This window comes from Mauremys reevesii, linkage group 5, assembly GCF_016161935.1.
Source record: "Mauremys reevesii isolate NIE-2019 linkage group 5, ASM1616193v1, whole genome shotgun sequence".
NCBI lineage: Eukaryota > Metazoa > Chordata > Testudines > Geoemydidae > Mauremys > Mauremys reevesii.
Window position 1 is genome coordinate 114,645,147 of NC_052627.1, and position 20,857 is coordinate 114,666,003.

Here is a 20,857-nt window from a genome sequence, read left to right on the forward strand (position 1 = left end):
CTCTGCTCCCCACCAGGGGCCGCAGAGACTTGGTGCCAGCCACTTTGGGGCCAGGACAGGCAGGGAGCCCGCCTTAGCCCTGCTGCACACCGCTGCCACCCTGGAGCCGCTCCCGGTAAGCAGCGCTGGGCCGGACCACTACCCTGAACCCCTCCTGCACCCCACATCCCAACCCCCTGCCTTGAGCCCCTTGCCGCACCCCGCACCCCTCCTGCACCCAACCCCCTGCCCTCAGCCCCGTCCTGCATCCCAACCCCCTGCCCTCAGCCCCATGTACACCTCGCACCCCCTACCACACCCCGCACCCTCTCCCACACCCCAACCCCCTGCCCCAGCCCTACATTCATGGCCCTGCATGCAATTTCCCCACCCAGATGTGGCCCTCGAGCCAAAAAATTTGCCCACCCCTGAGCTATTCCATGTACAGGACTGAATCCTCCAACTCTGGCAAGATCTTCCCTGGCTTCAAGGGATTTTGCCAGAGCAAATATGAGTGAGGGCTGGAGGATTTGGCACTCAGAGCAAAATGCAGTGGACCCCCATTTGTCCAAGTGGCACAGGGACATGTACTTTGATTAAACAGGGGGTTTGGAATGGTGAGTTTTCCATAAAAGCGATGCACATTTCAGAAAATAAGCTGAATTCAGGTAATGGGAATTTTTAGACACCAGGGAGTCAGCAAATGCAGCTCTCATCCTAAACCAAGACTTGCTAAAGTTTGTACTGTTTTCATTTAGGCATTTCTGAGAGTTGTTTCCTTAACTAATCATTTGATCACAATATTTTCATTAAAAGAAGAGGGTGGGGAAGATTCTGTGCTATGATTCCAGAGATAGAGCCATACCACCATGCATGCCCCTACACCAGTTATGTCAGTCCTATGCTACTCCTGTGCTGAGGGAATTTTCCCCCAGCCTGTTGTGGTTTCTTTACCAAGTCTGTGCACTGGGGGAGCACCATATATGGTGAGAAGCCAGAATCAGCCCTCAGTATGTCCAATGACACAGTGTCAATTTATGTTTTTAAAAAGTAGTAAACTAATTATCAGACTTTTCAACATGGAATTATATGTAAACGCTTTCTTTCTTTCTTTCTTTCTGGAATACTATGTGTTTTTATTGTCCTATCAGAATGTCCTCTCTTCTGAATCTGTATCTTCCAACCTGTTCTCGAGTCATAGCTTTATGGAATGGATCATCAATAGGTTAATGTGTCTGACTTTTTCCCCCGATTATACTGTCTTTCCTCAGGCAGAGGGATGCCCCAGTATTTATATTCTAACTACTCCTAATAGCCACAGTGACGGTCCTTTTCTATCAGTACGCAGCTTTCTTCCACCATTCTGCTAAAAGCATGTAGCATATGGGATTATTTTTAAACCTAGAGTTCCAATTACATCATCTGCACCATTCCGCTCTTCTTAGCCACAGCAACACTGACTGCAGCATAACTGATGCTCCTTCAAGCTTTCTTGTACCCAATATCTGCTAATGCTAGGTATTGATCTAGTGCTCTAAAATGACTTAATGGTACAAGGTCAGTCCAATCCACTTCTTTAATTCCATGATCTTTGGGACAATGATTTTTTTGATGTCACATCAGACGTGGGAACTTTGGTGCAAACTCAGACTGCCTGGGCTCTTTGCTGGAAATTTAAATCTCAGCAATCTCTGCCAATTGCTATCTATCGATGGTACTTATATGGTCCCCATTACTGTAGAATCTGACCACCTCAAAACCTTTAATATATTTATCCTCACACCATGCCTATGAGGCAGGCAAGTACTATTATCCCCATTTTATAGAGAGTGAACTGAGGCATAGCGAGACTAAGGGACTTACCCAAGGTCACACAGGAAGTTTGTGGTAGAGCACGGAATTGAATGCATGTCTCCAAAGTCTGAGGCTTGCACCCTAACCACTGGGTTAGGGACTTAATTGAGAGTTGGGAACACTCAATGATGATAATACTACCTAGCTCTTATATAGCACTTTTCATCCCTCTATCTCAAAGCACTTTACAAAAAGGTCATGATATGATACCCATTTTACAAATGGGGAAAACTGAGGCACAGAGATGCAAGTACACTTGCTAAAGGTCACCCAACAGGCCAGTGGCAGAACCAAGACTAGAACTCAGGTATCCAGGCCACTGCTCTGTCCACTAGTCTACATAGTTTAAGTGCATTAGAATGCCATCAGTTAATTTCTCCATTATACTGATCCTCTAAATACTCATCTTCAATTAACGTTTTCCATGAGAGTCCAGGTCTCTGATTCTGATCTCCTTTACAACAGTGTAACTCTGTGTCTTGGGCCACAACTGCACACAACTGGTTCTGTGAGAGTGTACTTGTGGGTTTAAACGTTTGACTGCATTTTTCAACATACAATATTTAATCATCTGGTTGCATGGTCATATATACTTGATGCATTTGCATGTGTAATTATGATTGTCTAAAATCACTCGGGTTGCTTTGTTCTCCATTTCCCAGCCCTCAGATAACTGAACACTCATAGGATCATATAAATTAGAAATGGAAAAGCCCTATTAAATCATCTAGTCCAGCTCCTCTTAGGCAGGTTTAGTCTGTACTCTTGTCTTCTAGCACTCTGTACAATCTAATTGTAAGGTTTGCAAGGAATGGGGATAACAGTATAACAAAGAACAGAAAAGGTAGAGTACTCCAGGTGAAATCAACAGATGAGTAAAACAAGCAGAATTTGGCTCTCAGGACTGTTCTACAACCTATAAGATTTCATTGTCAGGAAACTTTTCCTGATGTCTAAGATGAGGCAGTGGAATTTCCAGTGGATCTGTCACTAGTCAGATGTACAGGTCTATATTTCTGACATAGAGGAATGCAGGGCCCCTAGTCCATGGGCTGGCAAGGAGGAGCCTTTCCTTCTCAAATCCACTTACATGTTTTGCACAAAGAACTTTGATGCATGTTTTGTGTAATCTAGTTAGAAACAAAGTTGTAGGAGTGTAAAACTATTCCCTCCTATTCTAAGTGCTCAGATAACTCAGTGATGGACCCATACATGTGAACGTAGATAATTCTATAAAATAGGTGATTGTTTTTAATTAGTAAAACAAAGCCTAGTCTAGATTTGGCTTTTGTATATAGGATTTTTTCATACAGAAGGTAACGGCATTGCTGCAGCAGAAAGCACCCAAAAATGAACAATACAATGGCAATAAATGTCTATTTTAGGTATCTATGTAAGGTGAGATTTTTTTTTCTCAAAAGCACTTAAATGGCTTTGGAGAATTCATCCTATTGAAACTCAATAAGGCTCATTCTCCTAAATCACTTAACCACAGTGGGTGGTATTTCTAAAAATATCTACCATCACAGTATCTAAGAACTACACAATTATGGAGCACAAAGATCTTTTGCTTTCTCTGGTACTCCAAAGCTGAGGGTGGGGGCGTTGTTGGATTTATTTTAAGAGCAGTGATTTTGGGCAAGACTTGCAGTTTATATTCAGTATAAAAATGGCAGCATTCCATTACAAATAACAACCCTACTGATGATCTACCCTACATTTATAGAGCACTTTTCATCCCAAAAGGATCCCAAAGCAATGGCAATTGCCCATACATTAAGCACCTGAATAGATTGGCGGGTGGCAGCAAGCACTGCACAAAGAGCTTGGGAGACGAAGAGGAACTGTTGGCCATGGAGAGTGGGGTATATATCTACTCTGACCAGAAGTGCCATGGGAATTTTAATGCAAAGAAAGGCAGCTAGGACCTCGGTTTTGAATGTCTCTTTGAAAGAAAGGGATGCACATACATGAAGCTGCATGGCATTCCATTTATATACTCAGATGACTAAATCTATATTGAACAATTTGATTACATCAGACATTTTACCCCTTTGCACTGTATATCCTTTATCTATCCTAGATAGATTTTTACTTATGAGCACTGCAAGTTATACTTTGTGCTTCTTTATGGTTGGCTAAAGCTAATACTCTGCAAAAGATTACATTTTGCAAGGTTAATTTCAAGTCCAAAATCACATGGGAATGAGAATAATTAGATTCATTTAAGAATTTCTCCCTCTGGCAAAGCTGATTGAATTATTTATACATTATCTTTTCATATAATTGTATCTAGAACCGTCTAAATGGCTTTTTTGTCTAACTTACAGTAAATTAACAAAACATGTTTTTCTATGTGGACACATCTCCTGCACCTGCAACATTAGTGATTAGTATATTTTTAAATCAGCACAATGAGAAATGAATAGAGAGGAGAATCAAAACATAAAAGGTAAAAGCCTCACACAGGCACACCTTATTGGCAAAAACTCATCAGCTGCAGAAATAAAACCAGTAAGATCGTGGACCCAAATCTGCAACCCTTTTCCACACAAGTAATTCCACTGACTCCAGCAGCAGTACTCTCCACTGTAAGAGCTACTCGTGAGATAAGATCTCTCTGATTTCATTCACTGTAGGCTATTATCTGGTGCTATATTTCTCAAGTCTCTCTGGTTGAAGGATTTCAGAGTCTGAAAGGGCACTGAAGATTCCAGTGGAACAAACCACTGGACCGTGATTTTTGGTGGTACCCTCTGCTCGCTCATTCCAGTGGTAATGGACATGAGGAAGTCTGTGCTATTCCAGTATTAAGAAGTATTCTCATGTATAATGTAGCCATTCACCCATGCCAAATGGAGTGGACCAACCACATGACCCTACACAAACTGGAAAATAATTCACGCCGAGCAATCTTTACCAAATGACTTATTTGTACATATTGTAAAATGTTAACCCTATTATATAGAACACACAACACCATCTGGAACAAGTATTACAAACATACAAGAAACTGGGTGAAATCCTGGCCCCACTGAAGTCAATTGGCTTTATCTTATAAGCACAGAAGTTATACTCTGCGCTTCTTTGTGGTAGGCTAAAGTTAATATTCTGCAAAAGATGACATTTTAATTTCACTCTATTCTTTTTCTTCTGTCCCACATTCCGTCAGTTTCCTTTCCCACTAAACTGTTATCAAACTCCTTGAGGCTCTTTGCAGAGTTTCCTACATTTACCAGGTGAAAGCGGGGAAGGAGTATGGGGTTTGCTCACCTACTCTCTGGCCTGTGGAAGAAACTGGAAGCCTGGCCCACAAAACCACATGCGTCTTGAGGATCTGCCAGTTTCTCAGGGCAGGAAATAAAACAAAGGGCCCAATCCTGCACACATTACTAGGCAGCATCAACAGGACTATTCTTTTTACTCAAAATTAAGACCAATAGTAAGCGTTTGCAGGGGTGGGTCCTTTGCTCCAACTCCACTGTGCTTAAAAAATCCATTTTAAAGACACTCCTTTGTCAAATTCACTGCACAGTTCTGAAATCCAAGAGAATATTAATGCCAATGCTTATACTTGTCTCATCACCGCAACAACTTAACGAATGGTATGTGTTTCTATTTGGAAGCAACTACATTACAGAAAAGTCTACATGAATGAGTGATAGATAAAGAGGAAATCCATTAAAAGGATAACTTAATCACATACTACTTAATTGTGCATGGACAGGAGCGATAAGTAAGAAAATTAGGTATTTTGATTAACCATTTTTTTTTATTAAACAAATCTGCAGTGCACGTCTTATCCTAAGGCCACAGCTATAATAAAACCATCCTACATTAATTGATTCAAAGGCAAACCCTGTTCTTTGCCAAAATTAGTTAGGCCTCAGTTATAATTATTCCCAGCCAGGCCCAACCCTTCTAATTTATTTTTTAGAGAGCTAGAGGTTGAATGTTGTATAACTCCCTCCCACATCCTCCATAAGTGGCCATCCAGTACTGCAGCATCTTGCCACCTGCTTTTGATACAAAACTTGTTTTAAATTACTCAGAGGATGGTCTCAGTCAGGGGCCCAAGTGCAAGAATTCTGCACCGGACTTCTCAATCCCCTGCTCTCCTATCCACTACTTGGCTCGATGGTAGCCATGAAGCAAGTTTTTAAGACAGATTAGAGTTTAAAGTAATGGAGAAGGTAGAGAACCTGGTGATTCTGACAGGGATCGTTTAAAAAAAGTCACCAAACCAAACTCTTGAGTAAAATCCTTGAATATTAGTAAACTCTTATCATAGTTCCATAGGGCTGGGCCTTGCAAGTTGCTGTGCACCTCTTAAAAGGAGCTATTCTACGTAGGTTTTTATACTGCACTCATCACCGTGGTATCTGAGCCCCTTACAGCAGTGCATTAAGCAACATGACTACATACCTGTCACATGTTTCTGCTCTCATCATCTCCCCAGAGGGAGAAGTGTGTGGAGTGGAGTGTCTTGTTTTGGTAGGTCTTGTTTTGTAATATACCTGTTGCTATATGACAGGAGGCAAGGTCGAAGGAATGTATCTTGCACTTAGAGTGGAAAGTGGTGAGGTTTGTGATAATCCATAGTTCCTGGAGGTGCTGATATCTCCATTCCCATTGACTCCAATGGGAAATGATAGTACTCAACATCTTCTTAGATCAGGTCCTGTGTAGTCATTATTTACCTAGGCTATTTGTTGTTGTCACTATTTATTTTTTTTATTGTAGTAGTAGTTAGGGATCCTAATCACGGACAAGGGTCCCACTGCACTAGGTGCTATACACACACATAAGAGGATAGCCCCTGCCTTGACAAGTTTACAATCTAGGCATAAGTTTTCAGTTAAGGCACTCAAAGCAGGGTGAGCATGGTATAAATGCCTCCTCAGGCAGACGAGGGCCCAGCCCTAAACCTACAGAACTAATTTGAGTTTTGCCAATAACTTCAATAGGAGCAGGATTGAGACACTAATCTTTCCTCATAAATTAACCCCTGCAACCCCTTTTCATGAGAATGTTGCATACATGTGGGCTACTTACGTAAATGTTTGCAGGATCAAACCCTTTATATAATTCTAGAAATGCAATAGGGCTTATTCCCCTTATGCACTTTGCAAAAATAAGATCGAACATTTCTTGCAAATGTCTATTAGCATTTGTGAAAGATTTTGCTTATAATATTTGTTAAATTGAGAGATGCCAGGTAGTTAAGTATTGTTAATAAATTACTTATTTCATTCTTTGGCTGATGCTGTTAACATTTTCATGTCATTTCCATAAAAAAAAGAGAGAGAGAGAGAGAGACCCTCGCTAGATTCTTTCCTAACAGGCAGTGACAAACTACCCATCAGGGTATCTTTCTGCAACTTTATTTCTAAAATCCATACTCTGGTAACAGCATGAGATACTCTGTTTCAAGCTCAGAATTCTTTAATTTACTCCATGTGTTGAGTGCACAGTGGTTACAAAGAACAGGTATATCTTACAGGTTATTTAACTGCACACCCAGGGAGCCAGAATGGTCGAAGGACCATCAATCAGGAGAATTCTTTATTCCTTTTATATTCTTCTTAATTATTGTTTAGCCAATGTTACATAGCCAATTGGTTTGGGCCCCATGTAGCATCTAAAATAGTTTAAAGAAAAACCAGGCTGTATGCAATAAAGGTTTTCTAATAGTCTTTGCTTAAGGGCTCCATTAAAAAAATATATAGGATTTCATTTTCTCTGAGTTAGAAGTGTTTTTCTTCAATTTAATGCAAAAAAGAAAAGCATGCATCATTTTGTTTTGAGTCTGGGCAAATTTGTTTGAGCCTGTAGGTAAAGTTCTCTGTGTAGTAACAATTTGCTGCATAAGTAAAATAAAGTCTAGCGATCAATGTATTTTGTTGAAGCTACCATTGTTTGGGGGCTTAATTTAACGTTACAAATAGCACTATGTAAAGTAAATACAAACTGTTTCATGAAGATGTATGACAAAACCAGGGGGGCAATATATATTGTAGTTTCATCTTTTCTATTTAAAAATCCACTGTTGAATTTACTCTCAGGAACTATTAAATCAGCTAACCAAGACTTCAATTATCTCCATGGTGCTTCTATCTGCTAGAGAAATGCAGAAACCTACAGTAGTTAGAGACCAAGACTATCCTGCCCATCAGGTCACAAATCTATACTGCCTTGATTTCCACTGGGATTTATTACTGATACAATCGGCTGGGAACTTCTCAGTACAATAAGAAATTCAAAGGTCCCTTTCCCAACAACTAATGAAAACAAGAATTGGTTTTACTTTCCTGGAATCTAGGATTTCATTCTAAATAGCTGACAAGAGCAGAATAAAAGTAGAGTTTGTGTGCATGTTGCTTAGGATGTGGGATGAGGAAAAACGTAAATACAGGGCTTTATCTTGCTCCATAATCAACATAGTATGATCAATTAATACAACCATTTTGTCCATGTCCATGACATTCATAGAAAAACCTGTAAACATTGGGGATAAAAACCACAGACCAAGATTTTAAAATCTTCAGTGGGAGCTGGGAGTTGCTCAGCACTTTTGAAATTCAGGCTACTTATTTAGGTGCCTCAATATGAATTGAGGAGCCAAACGTTAAAATCTTGGCCATATTTGTGAAGCTTCCAACTACCAATACAATAGGGAACTAGCAATTTAAAAAAAGCCAGAATGCAATATGATGGATAGCAGCAAACACTTAATTTAACCTTACAGAAAACAGCCTCAGTTTCGTACATCAGATGGAAGAATATACTGATAAGAGACTAGTTCCCAAGGATGAATGATAAAAAGGCTTCTTCCAGAAGTTAAACTGCTTTGCAGCACTTACAGAATTCTCCTGAGTTTCCTCCTGCTTCAGACCTTATGTCAACAACCAGATGGATTTGGGAACGAACTCTCTCCCTATCCAATACACAGTACCGCACAATTGGCACATGCCCCATGGTGGGGGTTTTCACCGATCTCTGAGGCATAGGCCACAGCCAGAGGCAGGACACTAGATTAGATTCACTAGTGATCTCGTACACATAGATGTTCCTAGGTGATACAGCAGGAAGGATTCATAAATGTTGCTAACCTGCCACTGAACTAGATTTCAGGGAAACCAACCGCTAACCTTTTATCAAATGGTCCCCAGACTACTGAATGCATGAAAAGCAGCAATATTCTTGGTAATTTCAATACCTTTTTAAAAGCATAGCCTGAATTTCAAAGGTGCTGACTCCTGCAAGTCCTATTGAAATCAATGGGACCTGTGAATTTGCAGCATCTTTGAAAATTAAGCCACTTTCTTATTGAAGATTATCAATAAAAATAAATATAATGCCAAACATGAACTCCCAATCATTTTGGAAAGGTGGCTTTTCATGTGGCCCTGGTAAGGAAATTAGGACTATGGGGTACCGGAGACAGCAACTGAATAAGACAGCCCTCAAGTGAGATTAAAATGTTTAGGTAGCAGTTTGTCCATGAATGCAGCATGGCATTCTAATGCAATGCTAAGCATCAGCAATGTATCCACTTCTCTTGATCAGCAACAAGACATTTGCTACTTTACTCCATTTAAAGGCTTGCAGTAGTCACACAGAAATAGTGGTGCAAGTAGGATTCTTTACTTACTGGTACGCTGCACTCATGGGAGGGACACAAAAGGGGAGCACCAGCTAAAGGGGGGGCACATGAGCTCCCCACATGACTCCTCCCTGCCCCGCCCCCAGCCTGGGGCCCCCACGCTCCCCTCCCCATGATCCATCCCGCCCTGGGGGGGAGGGCTTGTCTCCGGTGCAGCGGGAGGACGACATTCTGAACCACAGGGCTCTCCAGAACTGCAGTGGCTAAAGTGGCAGAATGTGGGACTGCTGGGCGGCCCAATTGGCAGCAGCTCCTCCAATCTGGCTGTACCACCCCCAACCCCGCCCCCAGCCTTGTCCTCTGGCAGGGCTGCTGTATGGATCACAGACAGGAGATGCAGCTATGTGGAAGGGCTGGGGGCAGGACAGGGGGTGGTACAGCCGCGCTGGAGTAGCTGCTGGTGTGGGGTCACCCAGCGATCCCACGTTCTACTTCTCCTGTGTCTTTCCAGTACAGAGTACTGGCTATAAATATCTTACTGGTAGGGTGGACCGGACTGCCATACTTGCACCACTGCATAGAAAATAACATCACAAGTTACTTCTGCTGTAAGCAGTAAAAACACAAATCCCTGACAATATATCTATCCATTGTTGGTCCAGAAGCAGACAAATAAAGAAATATTATTCCCAGTACATCGTGACACTCAGTTATTATTTTCCTAGAGATGTATTGGCTTGCTTTTTCCCAAGATGAATCACAGTTTTTCTAACATCTCTGCAGTTTCCTTATCTCCATAGATTCCTTTGTATGATTTCTCTGTCCTGAATGGTTTTCACAACTTCTGCCCATTTTGCATCTTCTGCTTGTGGAAGGAATTGATTGAATATTTGTTCTCATTGTGACTTTCAGGTGTGGTTTCAATACAGGGGTAACTGGGTGAAATTCTATGTCCTGTGTTATACAGGAGGCCAGAGGAGATGATCTAATGGTCCCTTCTGGCTTCAAAAACTATGAGAATGATGGATCTGCTATACATATTTATGTATAAATTGGGACTTCACATGCCTTTTGCTGTCATATATGTATGTACAGCTTGAATGCACTTAGCAAATATTTAAGGAGAAAAAGTCTCTGCCCCAAAGAGGTTACAGTTTCAACAGAAAATGAGGAAAAGGATGTCTCCTGGTGATTAAGTGAGCCAGGATGGCTGGTATCTACTTTCTATTTCCACTTTTTAAAATCTGGCTTGTTTTTTTGTTTTGTTCTTTCTCCTCCAAACATACTCACTGACACTATATTGGTGGGGGGAAGGGCAGCATCGCAGCCCCTAGTAGAAATTACACCTCTACCCCGATATAACACGAATTCAGATATAACGCAGTAAAGCAGCGCTCCGGGGGAGGGAGGGGACTACGCACTCCAGCGGATCAAAGCAAGTTCGATATAACGCGATTTCACCTATAACATGGTAAGACGTTTTGGCTCCTGAGGACAGCGTTCTATCAGGGTAGAGGTGTACCATTAGAATCTGGAAATCCTCCAACTGACTTCAATGGGCTTTGGATCAGGCCCCTAGTCTCTGTTGGTTTCTATTGGCAACTCTTATTTTCATTTGGAGGACCAGTAAACTCAGAAAGCAGCAGACAAATAGATGCCTTACACTGCTCCAAAACCTAGTTGTCCAGCTGAATTAATTGAAGTTTTTCAACTCAAATTCTACTAAGGGTGCTCCAATTTTGGGTGTGTGCCAGACCCTAGGGAATAAGGTGGCTGGTAGCACCTCAAGTCCTTTTCTTCGTAATTATAGCCCTGACTTTAGCTTTGCCGACTGATACTTATTTACGCTTTGACAGAAAGAGAGCGTATGAGAGAGACATTGTGATAGAGTGAAAGGGAGAAACAGAACAAATAAAAATAAAAATTAAGGCTCAAGATTCAGCCAGCAGCAGCTCTTCTGGCAGAATATCCCATGCTCTAGTATGTCTTTAAATGCATGATAGAGTGGCACAGCCTGCCTCTGATTACAGCACTAAAGGAAGCATTAAAAATGGATTTTATGCACTTTCCAACTGCAGATGAGAAATTATTTTTATATAATAATTCCCAAACTAAAAAAGTATTTGTATGAGAAAAATGATCATGTGAGGAAAGCGGGGCTTTATGACAGTGCATTTGTCCATGGGAATAGAAATGCACTGCAAATAGTCTGTGCACAGTCATCACATTTGGAGACTTTTATAGAAACAACCTTATCTCATTCCAAGGACACAAACTTGTCAGCACACCGCACCACAAAAATGTCAAGAGAATGCTGTGTATTAGCTTTCAGCTTTGCATCCAAAGGCACTGCACTGAAGGAAACAAGCCTGGCAGTATTATAAGAGTGGGTATTCCTCAGCTTAGGGGCTCCATTACAGAACAATGTGTATGTATGTGTACTGTCTTAATGAAGTTTTCAGATGCAATTGTACCTACCACAAAGTAGATCATGCATTTGTGTGCAGTGCTATTTGGGGCTCCCTATTTTTGTGCCTTTTTTCTTTTTGGGTATATTTCCAAAGTAAATTAATTCCCACAAGATACAGAGCCTAACGATGTGACCATCCATGATATGCTTCAAATGCTGGAATACATTAGATTATAAGAAGGACCTATAGTGATTTGCTAATTAATGTAACCCTTTTGGGACATTAAAGAAGGAATTTTTTATTAAAACAGGATAACCCTGGACTATATTGACCTGACTGAGAAATGAGTATTTTAGTCAAGATGAGTCTCAAGATGAGCACACGTATAGGAACTGAGGCTGTTGTTACCATAGCAATGCCACGGCAGCCTCTGGAGTGAAATACTGTAGCATGCTACCAGGAAATGAAAGGAGTTCAAGTGCTATGATCTGCATAGTTGTGTGAGCAATCCAAATACATGCTCATAAAGAATATTTAGTATGGTTAGATCATCCAGAGATTACCACAGATGTGAAGTAAGCCTTATCAGTATGCTTCCAGCAGTTCTGTTTTCTTGTTCACCATATTCAAGATAATTTATCTAAAGGTTCAAGCTATGGGCAACACTGCTAAGCCATTTCAGACAGAACATTAACAAATGTAGCAATCTCTGCCTCAGTACAGAATATGTATAATTAAGGATGCAGTGTCTCTCTCTCTCTCTCTCTCTCTAATGCAACTAAACATGTTAAACCTCTTAGCAAAGAAAGAAGAAGATATACTAAATTCCTCTGAGGATATGACTTATTCTGCCCACACCAAGGTATGGAGGAAATCTGTCTGCAAACAGAGAGAAAGGTTTAAAGTTGTCTTGCAATTATTTTATGGAAATTTATCAGCCAAAACGTGAAACTTACTCAAAACTTACTTGTCTGCCTTTCACCAAAATGAAAGTCATGCTAATGAAAAAAAATATTTTCCTTACTTGTCAAAAAAATTACTTGTCTCAGGCAAGCATCCAAGTTGAATTTTGCAAGATTGATTTAAAAGTATTTTCCAAAATGAAAACAAGCCTAAGATCTACACTGGCTTATCATTCTGTTTTCACAGAAATGAATATTTCTCAGTGATTTGTAAAGCTGCTGAAATAATGGCAGCAAACCATTTTATTTTAATTTCAAATAAAATTCTATAAATCAAACCTTCCTACTTTCTTTTTAAATTACTCATACTGGTGCAATGCTGATAGCGTTGACAGAATACCACTGCTTCTCCTGCTCTTTTATGTAGCTCATAAAGATGTTCAAATGTGTGTGAGTGTCCAGAAACTCTTCTGTTATATTTGTTTGTGTCATTGTCACATCCAGCCTCTTGGGCAAACAGAATGTAGTTCATTATATGTAGCAGAGCTGCATCAGAGGGAAAGAGTAAGACAGAGATGTATCACTGCCAGATCATTTATTTAAAAATGCCATTTCGGCTAAAATACATTCAATTCATTCATTTGTTGTAATTGGGCCCTGTGTACATCATGTATCTGGTGTACTCAGGCCACCATATTTTGCTTTGTGTTCATTCATGTTCCATCTAGCAAAAAGGTTGGGAAACAAACCAATATCTTTAAAATTGTTTGACTTTATCAACTTTAAAATAATCTTCTGATGTGCACAGAAGAAAGCATTGAGTCCAGTGGTATTTATTTATAATTTAAACTTTATGCTTAGCAGAATTTCTTCTTTTAATGTGCCTGGTCCTAACTGCATCATGCAACACCTCATGCTTTACCGAGAGGCAATCCACCTAAAAAACCAGACAGTTTTATATGAGAGATGACTGTTTTCTGCAGAATGGAAAGGCAGGCAGAATGACATCTAGTTATTGGTTCCTTAGTCCTTAATGTGCCAGACCGAAATCTCAGGGAGACAGGTGCACCTGCACAAATGCATAAGCAGGCTGGGTAACTGTATGGACAAAAATATATTCTCTCCACAGACTGATGCAGATCTAAAACCACCTCTTCCAGTTGTCTTGTCCTTCTTTTACTGCCATGATAGGGGTAATCTACAGCTAATTCAATCCCAAACTTGAGGGAAAGATTGGAGGGGCTTGGTGCTAGGCTGGCTTAGGTTTATAGCCAGTACTTTCTAGTCACTCCTATTTGTCTGGTAGAAAGTAAGGACCAAATTCGTCCATGATGTAACTGCAGTGCCTTCAAAGGGAAACGTTACATGCTCAGCAACTCTGAAAAATCAGCCCACTTCTATTTAAGTGCCTAAATATGGATTTAGATACCTTATTTTAATCAACCAAGTCTGGACATTTTGGCTCAGATCCTCAAAGGTATTTAGGCTTCTACCTTCCACTGAAATGGACCTCTCTCCCTAGTTATACTGGGCCTGATTTAACTCTCATTAAAGCGGTTGTAAATATTTTCATTGACTTTAATGGTATATGAATTAAACCCTTAGTAAACATATAACCACATAATAAAGACGCCAGACAATCTGGCACAATTTGACGATCTCTGGATTGATGCATGGAGGCAGAGTTATGTGGGGAAGTATGCACAGAAATTGTCAACACAATGCTAGGCTCCAGGCAGTGCAATCAGTCTCTCACTCTCCCGAGCGATGGAAATTAACCTCCCAACCAGTGAACAATAGAAAAGACTTTAAAAAGAAAATTGAATGAAAAACATTTGAATAATAGAGAAGCTGTGACAGAAACTGACAGACGCCAGATAATGCCATTGGATTCTATATCCTGCCTTCTGTCATCTTGTGTCACAGCCTTAATGATATTTAACCCTGGTTTTGTATTCAAACACAATTATTGCAGGGGATGGGATGCATGGATTCCCTATTCTTTTATTAGAGATTTGTAATAACAGACTGCCCTACAATTTCGTGATGTGATGCCAACACTTCAGCAAGGGGTTCCCAACAACATTTTCCCTTTTAGCTTGTAATAAACAACATGAAGAAGAGGTGCATGTATTGCACAGAGAAGGGCTGGTGGACAGGGGGAAATGTGCTCTCATAGCCATAATCAAAGAGGGAGGTGGCAGTGCTTGGAAATCAAATTTGGATGGAGCTGCACTTTGTTATACTTTCCCTGCAACACACTCTTTGAGTAGGTTGGTTTTTCAGGACACAATTCAACATGCCTAAGCTGAAGAGGGTCTGGGGGATGAGGGTCTAAACGGGAGTTGGAGGTATCTTGGCTGGGGGCATTTTATATCGCACCTGCCATCTGGTCCATTCCAAAACAAAAAACAAACCAAAAAATTAAGGACCTTCTCTAAAGCGCACTGAAGCTAATGGGAGTCTTTCCACTGATTTTGGATTAGGCCCCACAGATGATTTAGAAGGGGGGGGAGGTGTAACTCCATCAGTGATGAGGAAATCATCCCGAACTTCCCTTTGTTGGTAGAAATGTAACTCATCACAGAGATCCTCTGCTGGCAGATCACTGCCTTCACTTCCAATTCTCACAGACTTATATAAACACCCACAGAAATAGAATTTCACCTGCATTAAGAATACTTTAAAAATTATCATAAGAATGCAGTAATGCAGGGCAGGCTGACCCAGCATTCTGCCCTGGCCTCAAAGTAGGTTGTGCCTCTCCTTAATGGTCCTTTTACACTCCACACAATACAGACACTTTAGTCTGGGCTATATTTTCCTCTCCAGGAAAATGTCAATGTTTCCTCTCTACATCATCTTCCTCCACGCTGATTTCCCCTCCCCACTCTGCTGCACTGCAGGTGGTGCCCTGTCAGGTTGTTAGAATGCCTCATAATGCACAGCACCGTGCCAGCACTACAGATAGATGCAGCTGCTGGTCCAAACTGGGAGGAAGGGGTCTGTGTCACAGGCAGGCCAGGCATGTCACAGAGAGACCTAAGCCTGGTATGACCGTCTCTCATTCAGTGTTTCTCATGGGGGTGAACATGCAGGGGTAAAGATTGTCAATTCTGAAAACCGTTTTCACCCACTAAGGAGCAACTCAGAATAAAAGTCTGTGGGAGATGGGGGAATAAGGTAGCCTAGGCAGGTGATGAGTGATCATTCAGACTTTGTCAGTTTCCTGGTAACTAGACACTAATCAACTTGGAGGTTGGTAATTATCTATAAAAATTCCCCAGTGCTTTGAACTGGTAACCAACTTTACTGCCTGTAGAGTAAAATGATGTATTTATCTGTTACAAATACTCCCAGAGACTGTGATGGGGGAAGTATTTTTAAAATAAAAATGAATGTTAAAATATGCATTTCATTTTAAAATAGATTTTAAAAAAGCCCTCTGAGTGTGAATAGCAGTGGAGCACACAATCATAATAAAGGATACTGAAACTCCGGTCTGTGATTGCTAAGTGCCAGAGGTTAATCCTGAGATCATCAGCTGACATGTATGTCTCACAGTCGCTGTTGACAGAAATTGAGTTGACATGATAGGTATGACCATTAGCAAAGATTCTCCTGGGGGTGACTTCTACCATCAAATCCATAGGTTTCAATACAGGCACCTACAAAAAAATATTAAATACGAATTTTTGAAGTAATTTCTGTGTATATGTTGAGAAACTCAGCATAGTGCAGGGAATGAGATATAACTACATTTTAAATAATTTAGTGTATTTCTTTCACTGCTTTATGCCTCATCAAAAACTGTCAAGTGACAAAAAGGCTATAATTTTTCTGATCCATAATAAATTAAGTCTTTGAAAACAAATGCTAGATATGTATAGACCAGCTGTACATAGATTATTATCGTTCATTATTTGTATTATCATAGCACCCAGCAGCCTAACCATGGACCAGAAACCTACTGTGCTAGACTCTGTACAAACACATAACAAAGATGGTCTCTGCCTCAAAGAGCTTACAATTAACTAGCTAGAATAAATTGTCAGTAATTTTTTTACACGCTTTTCATGGCGGTTACTACACTATAAAATATTTGCTGCTGAGAGAAATCAGGGATTCTAGACAATATTTTAGGATCTAAAGCTCCAATCCACCATATAGGACTACTCACATGAGTAAAGTTATGCATGTGCTGAAATCCTTTGCTGAAGTAGGGCCCAGGGCATACACTTTATCAGTTAGAGAACAGCTGGACATTGGACAAAGAATTCTCACAGGGTCCAATAGCTCACCTGTAGTGATGTTACGGTAGACAGATCTTTAAGTTTCCCTTCTTCATCTTTTAAGTTGTATCCTTCTGGTCTCTTATCTCGTTCAGTAACTTTCCACAATTTGATAGTTTTATCTTTTAAAAAAAGAAACCAGAGTTTCTATTAGCCAGGCGACTCTGTTACTCACCTTTAAAATAAACATTACAAAAACAGAGCACTCACCTAAACTCAATTTTGCAAATCAGACCCACTTTTCTAATTGCAAAAATGCTGACTCATGAAGGGTTTACTGAATCTACAAGTGACTCAGCCCATTCTTGCCTGCTAACAAAATGAGCAGAAACTGCTCTCAGAGCCCTGCTCCGCACTTGATAGGGGGAGTGCACCAAAACTGCCCACTGTGCACGCCCTTGAGAACCTATGTCCCTCCCACCATGAAAGGTGCACAGCCGTGTATTTTGGTCCAGTTTGCTGGGATATTCAGAAGCAACGCCATAGGAGTATTCGGTGGATGGGTTGTCTAGCTGATGAACGGCCTGTTGCAAGAATAGGCAGAAACTTATTATCTTTACCTCACAGGCTCATGCAGACAAAAGACCAGGGAAGGACAGAGGCTATATTTAGGAGTTCCCCATCTCCAAGACAGAGGCATGGACAGAAGAGCAGCAGCCGGGAGATACAGAAGGAGAAATTCTAAAGGAGAGGTATCACACTGGGATGGGTATGAGGCAGAGGAGTGGGGAGGAAAAAGGACACTAATGTTCTAGGAGTTGATAATCATTTCAAACCCTTCCTCTGAACTCACTGGCTGGGTGTGCCTGACTTTTATGCTGCTCTCTAGTGGCTGGCTCCTACAGAGGCTATGGGACCTACCACTAATGTCAGCTGGGGAACAATCCTTTCACTTCAAGTGGTAGAGGCCTGTATATTTTTTTTGAAGCTGAGGGATCAGGGCTCCGATCTGAGCTTCCTATGTGTGTGATCTAATAGTAATAGTGTCTGTTGCAGTGTCCAACTTCATTGCACCCCTACAAAGAGTACTGCTGGCATGACAAAATTTGCCAGGAGAAGTATGGCAGCATTAAAAAGAGGTAAAATAAACAACAGGACAGACATTAAAGGGCACGGCCCACTCATGTAGACTGCAGCTTTGTTCCACACAGTCCCTAGAAAGAATACAATCTGATAGGATAAAAAGTGGTCACATTTCATTTCTGTAGTGTGTTTAACTTTGACATTCTTTTGTTTTAAAACTAATTGACCTACCTCTCCCAGAAAAGAAAACAAACTGCATTATAGCTATGATGTAGCTTATGTAAAAGTTTGTATTCACCCACTAACCCTCATGCAACAAAAATCCTAACACTGAACCATTATAGTCTATGACTTTAGTTATACAACCTATATTTGAGCAGCTGTACTTAGCTAACATCAAATATATGTTACAATTACACCACTTTGTGTTTCCTTTGGCAAGTTGGTTTTCTTTGTGACTTGTAGTCAGATTTATTATGAAGTGTGTACAGTTCAATGAAAATTCCTAACTACTATGGTATTCACAAGTTTTTAAAAATGTAATGATCCAACTTTCACTTTTCACTATTAAAGCCAATGCACACCATAAGAAGAAACAACATTAGATGCATCTCTTTCATGGTAGGATTTGACCTCTATTGATTAGCACATCAATGTTTGCAGGAAAACTTGATTGTTTAATGGTTAAATGGATCATATTTGCTGATTGTCTTCTCTGTGTGTATGCCCTCTGGACTCACAACATCCTTAAATATTCAAAGTGTCAACATGTTTTGAAAAGGGACTGCAGAAATGGCACTGTGAGGTTCCATATTCATTCAGTCTCAGTGGGGTTGTGAAGTTTAAATTAATTAGTGTCTGGAAAGCAATTTGAAATCCTCAGATGAAAGGCTTTGTATAGGCTACATTCTGAGCTATCTGATGTAACTCAGTCAGAAACCAGCCTCGGTAGTGCAAAGAATTACCAACGAATCACAATGATTTGTTATTATAATATCTAATTAGCTCAGTTTACAAGTCAAACTTTAATTTTGCTGACTGCAAGCACTGCTAGCCCAAGCTGGGACTGAAAGTCACAGTGTGGTCCTTCTGTCTCCTTTAATAAAGATGCTGCAATCAGAACTTAACTGACAAATTTTGCTGGTGATGTGTGAACTGGAAAAAATCCAACCCCCTCTCCCATAGCTGTGTAGCCCCTGCACAGTTTGCTGTACTGAAAACTGGTTTCTCTTAGAAGCAAATATGATGTGAAGACATGTGGGGCCAAATTCAGACCTCAGATCCATGGGTGTGTCTTCCATTTAATTCAGTGGGAGCTACACATCTGTATCTGTGGGTAGAATTTGCTCTGTGGGAGAAGATCTGCTGCATAATTAAATGCTATTTTTACACACTCACTTTTCTGACCACAACCGTGCTTTAGATTCTAAACATAATTTTCTAGAGCTGCCTTATTCTAATTTTGCATCCAAGTACTGGATTCAGAAAAAAATGTCTGAACAAGAACCAGTTGCTGCTGATCTAAAGTATTTACATGTCCCCCACTTCTGAAGTTCCTGAACACCTCAGAATGTATCTTCACAACACTTCTATGAGGTAGGGAATTACATGGTCAAAGCAGCATGGCCAAAGTCACACAGGAGTGGCAGAGTAGGGAACTGAAGCTAGGTCTCCTGAATTCTAGGCTGCTGCCCTACCAACTAAACCATCCTTCTACATATACCACGGGCTCAGTCCTCAATGACGCCAGTGCCAAGCAATGAGAAACTGCCCTCAAGGGGCAGCTAAGGATTCCCCCAACACAGAGGAATCTTTGAGTGTCCAAAGCCAGCATGTTCAGGTCTATGCCACCTGTACTTTCCCCACTCTCCTCTGCACAGAAGGCATGTCAGGGTTGTGCCACAGCTGGGAAGGGGCAGAGCAGAGCACATAATATTTTGCCGAATCTTTGGCTGGCTGTGTCTGGCTGCAACCAGGGTAATTTAGGGCAGCCCTGAGACAGCTCATTTCAAACCCACCAGCAAGCCCACAATCAGGGAAGCAGGAAGGTGACTTAGAGTTTGTGCTAAGTTTAAACTCAGTAGAGCCTAGGACTGAGCCCCATGTATTTTCTGAGGTTTCTAAAAACATACTTTAGAATGGAAGTAACAGGGTTTGCTTTCCAGAACAGAGAATCAACTTCTGCCTATATTAAAATAAGATTCTTTTGTTAAACTTGTTTGAATTAGGGAAGATATTTGAGACTAGGGAGATGTACAGAAATGAACTCTCAGATGCCATGTTTCTTTTGTGAATGATAAATTTAGCCCTCACTGTAGCTAGCTTTTAAAAATCTGCTTCATGTCAGCTGCCAAAAGGAAAACAGATAGTAAAACCATTCCATATGCATAAGGAGAGGTGACACATTTAGGGTGACCAGATGTCCTGATATAATTAGGACCATCCCGATATTAGTGTATTATTATAGACACAATTATACTTCCCTGAAAAAAAAAAAGGGTCCCAATTCTTCACACTTGTTATCCGGTCACACTAGGTATATTCTGCTTTTGGATGCATCAATGCAGCTCTCATTGACCCTTAATAATTAATATAATACCAAGAATTGTGTATTATGTCAGGGTGCCCCCCAAAAGTTTATGTATTAAAAACCCAGTTCCAAGGCAAGAAGACTGAGAAACCCTGATCAATATTAGACATTAATGTTCTAATCTGTGAATACTGTTTTATTGTTGTAAATCTTGACTAGAAATAATGACCTTGCCTTAAAGAGCAGTTCTGTTCTGAAAA

General features: G+C 40.6%; 1 protein-coding gene across 6 annotated transcripts in view; it reads right to left on the reverse strand.

Moving 5' to 3' along the window:
- Positions 1-20,857, reverse strand: part of PPP2R2C (protein phosphatase 2 regulatory subunit Bgamma) — a 279,740-nt gene that overhangs the window by 52,033 nt on the left and 206,850 nt on the right. For 5 of the 6 annotated variants that reach the window (XM_039540607.1, XM_039540603.1, XM_039540606.1 and 2 more), the window contains 2 exons: positions 17,054-17,166; positions 16,243-16,420 (listed from right to left, as the gene is read on the reverse strand). In XM_039540607.1, the coding sequence (XP_039396541.1) occupies positions 16,243-16,420; positions 17,054-17,166 (291 nt within the window). Of the gene's footprint in view, positions 1-16,242; positions 16,421-17,053; positions 17,167-17,254; positions 17,325-20,857 lie in introns of those variants that run through there. The other variant, XM_039540608.1, reaches the window with a different exon arrangement.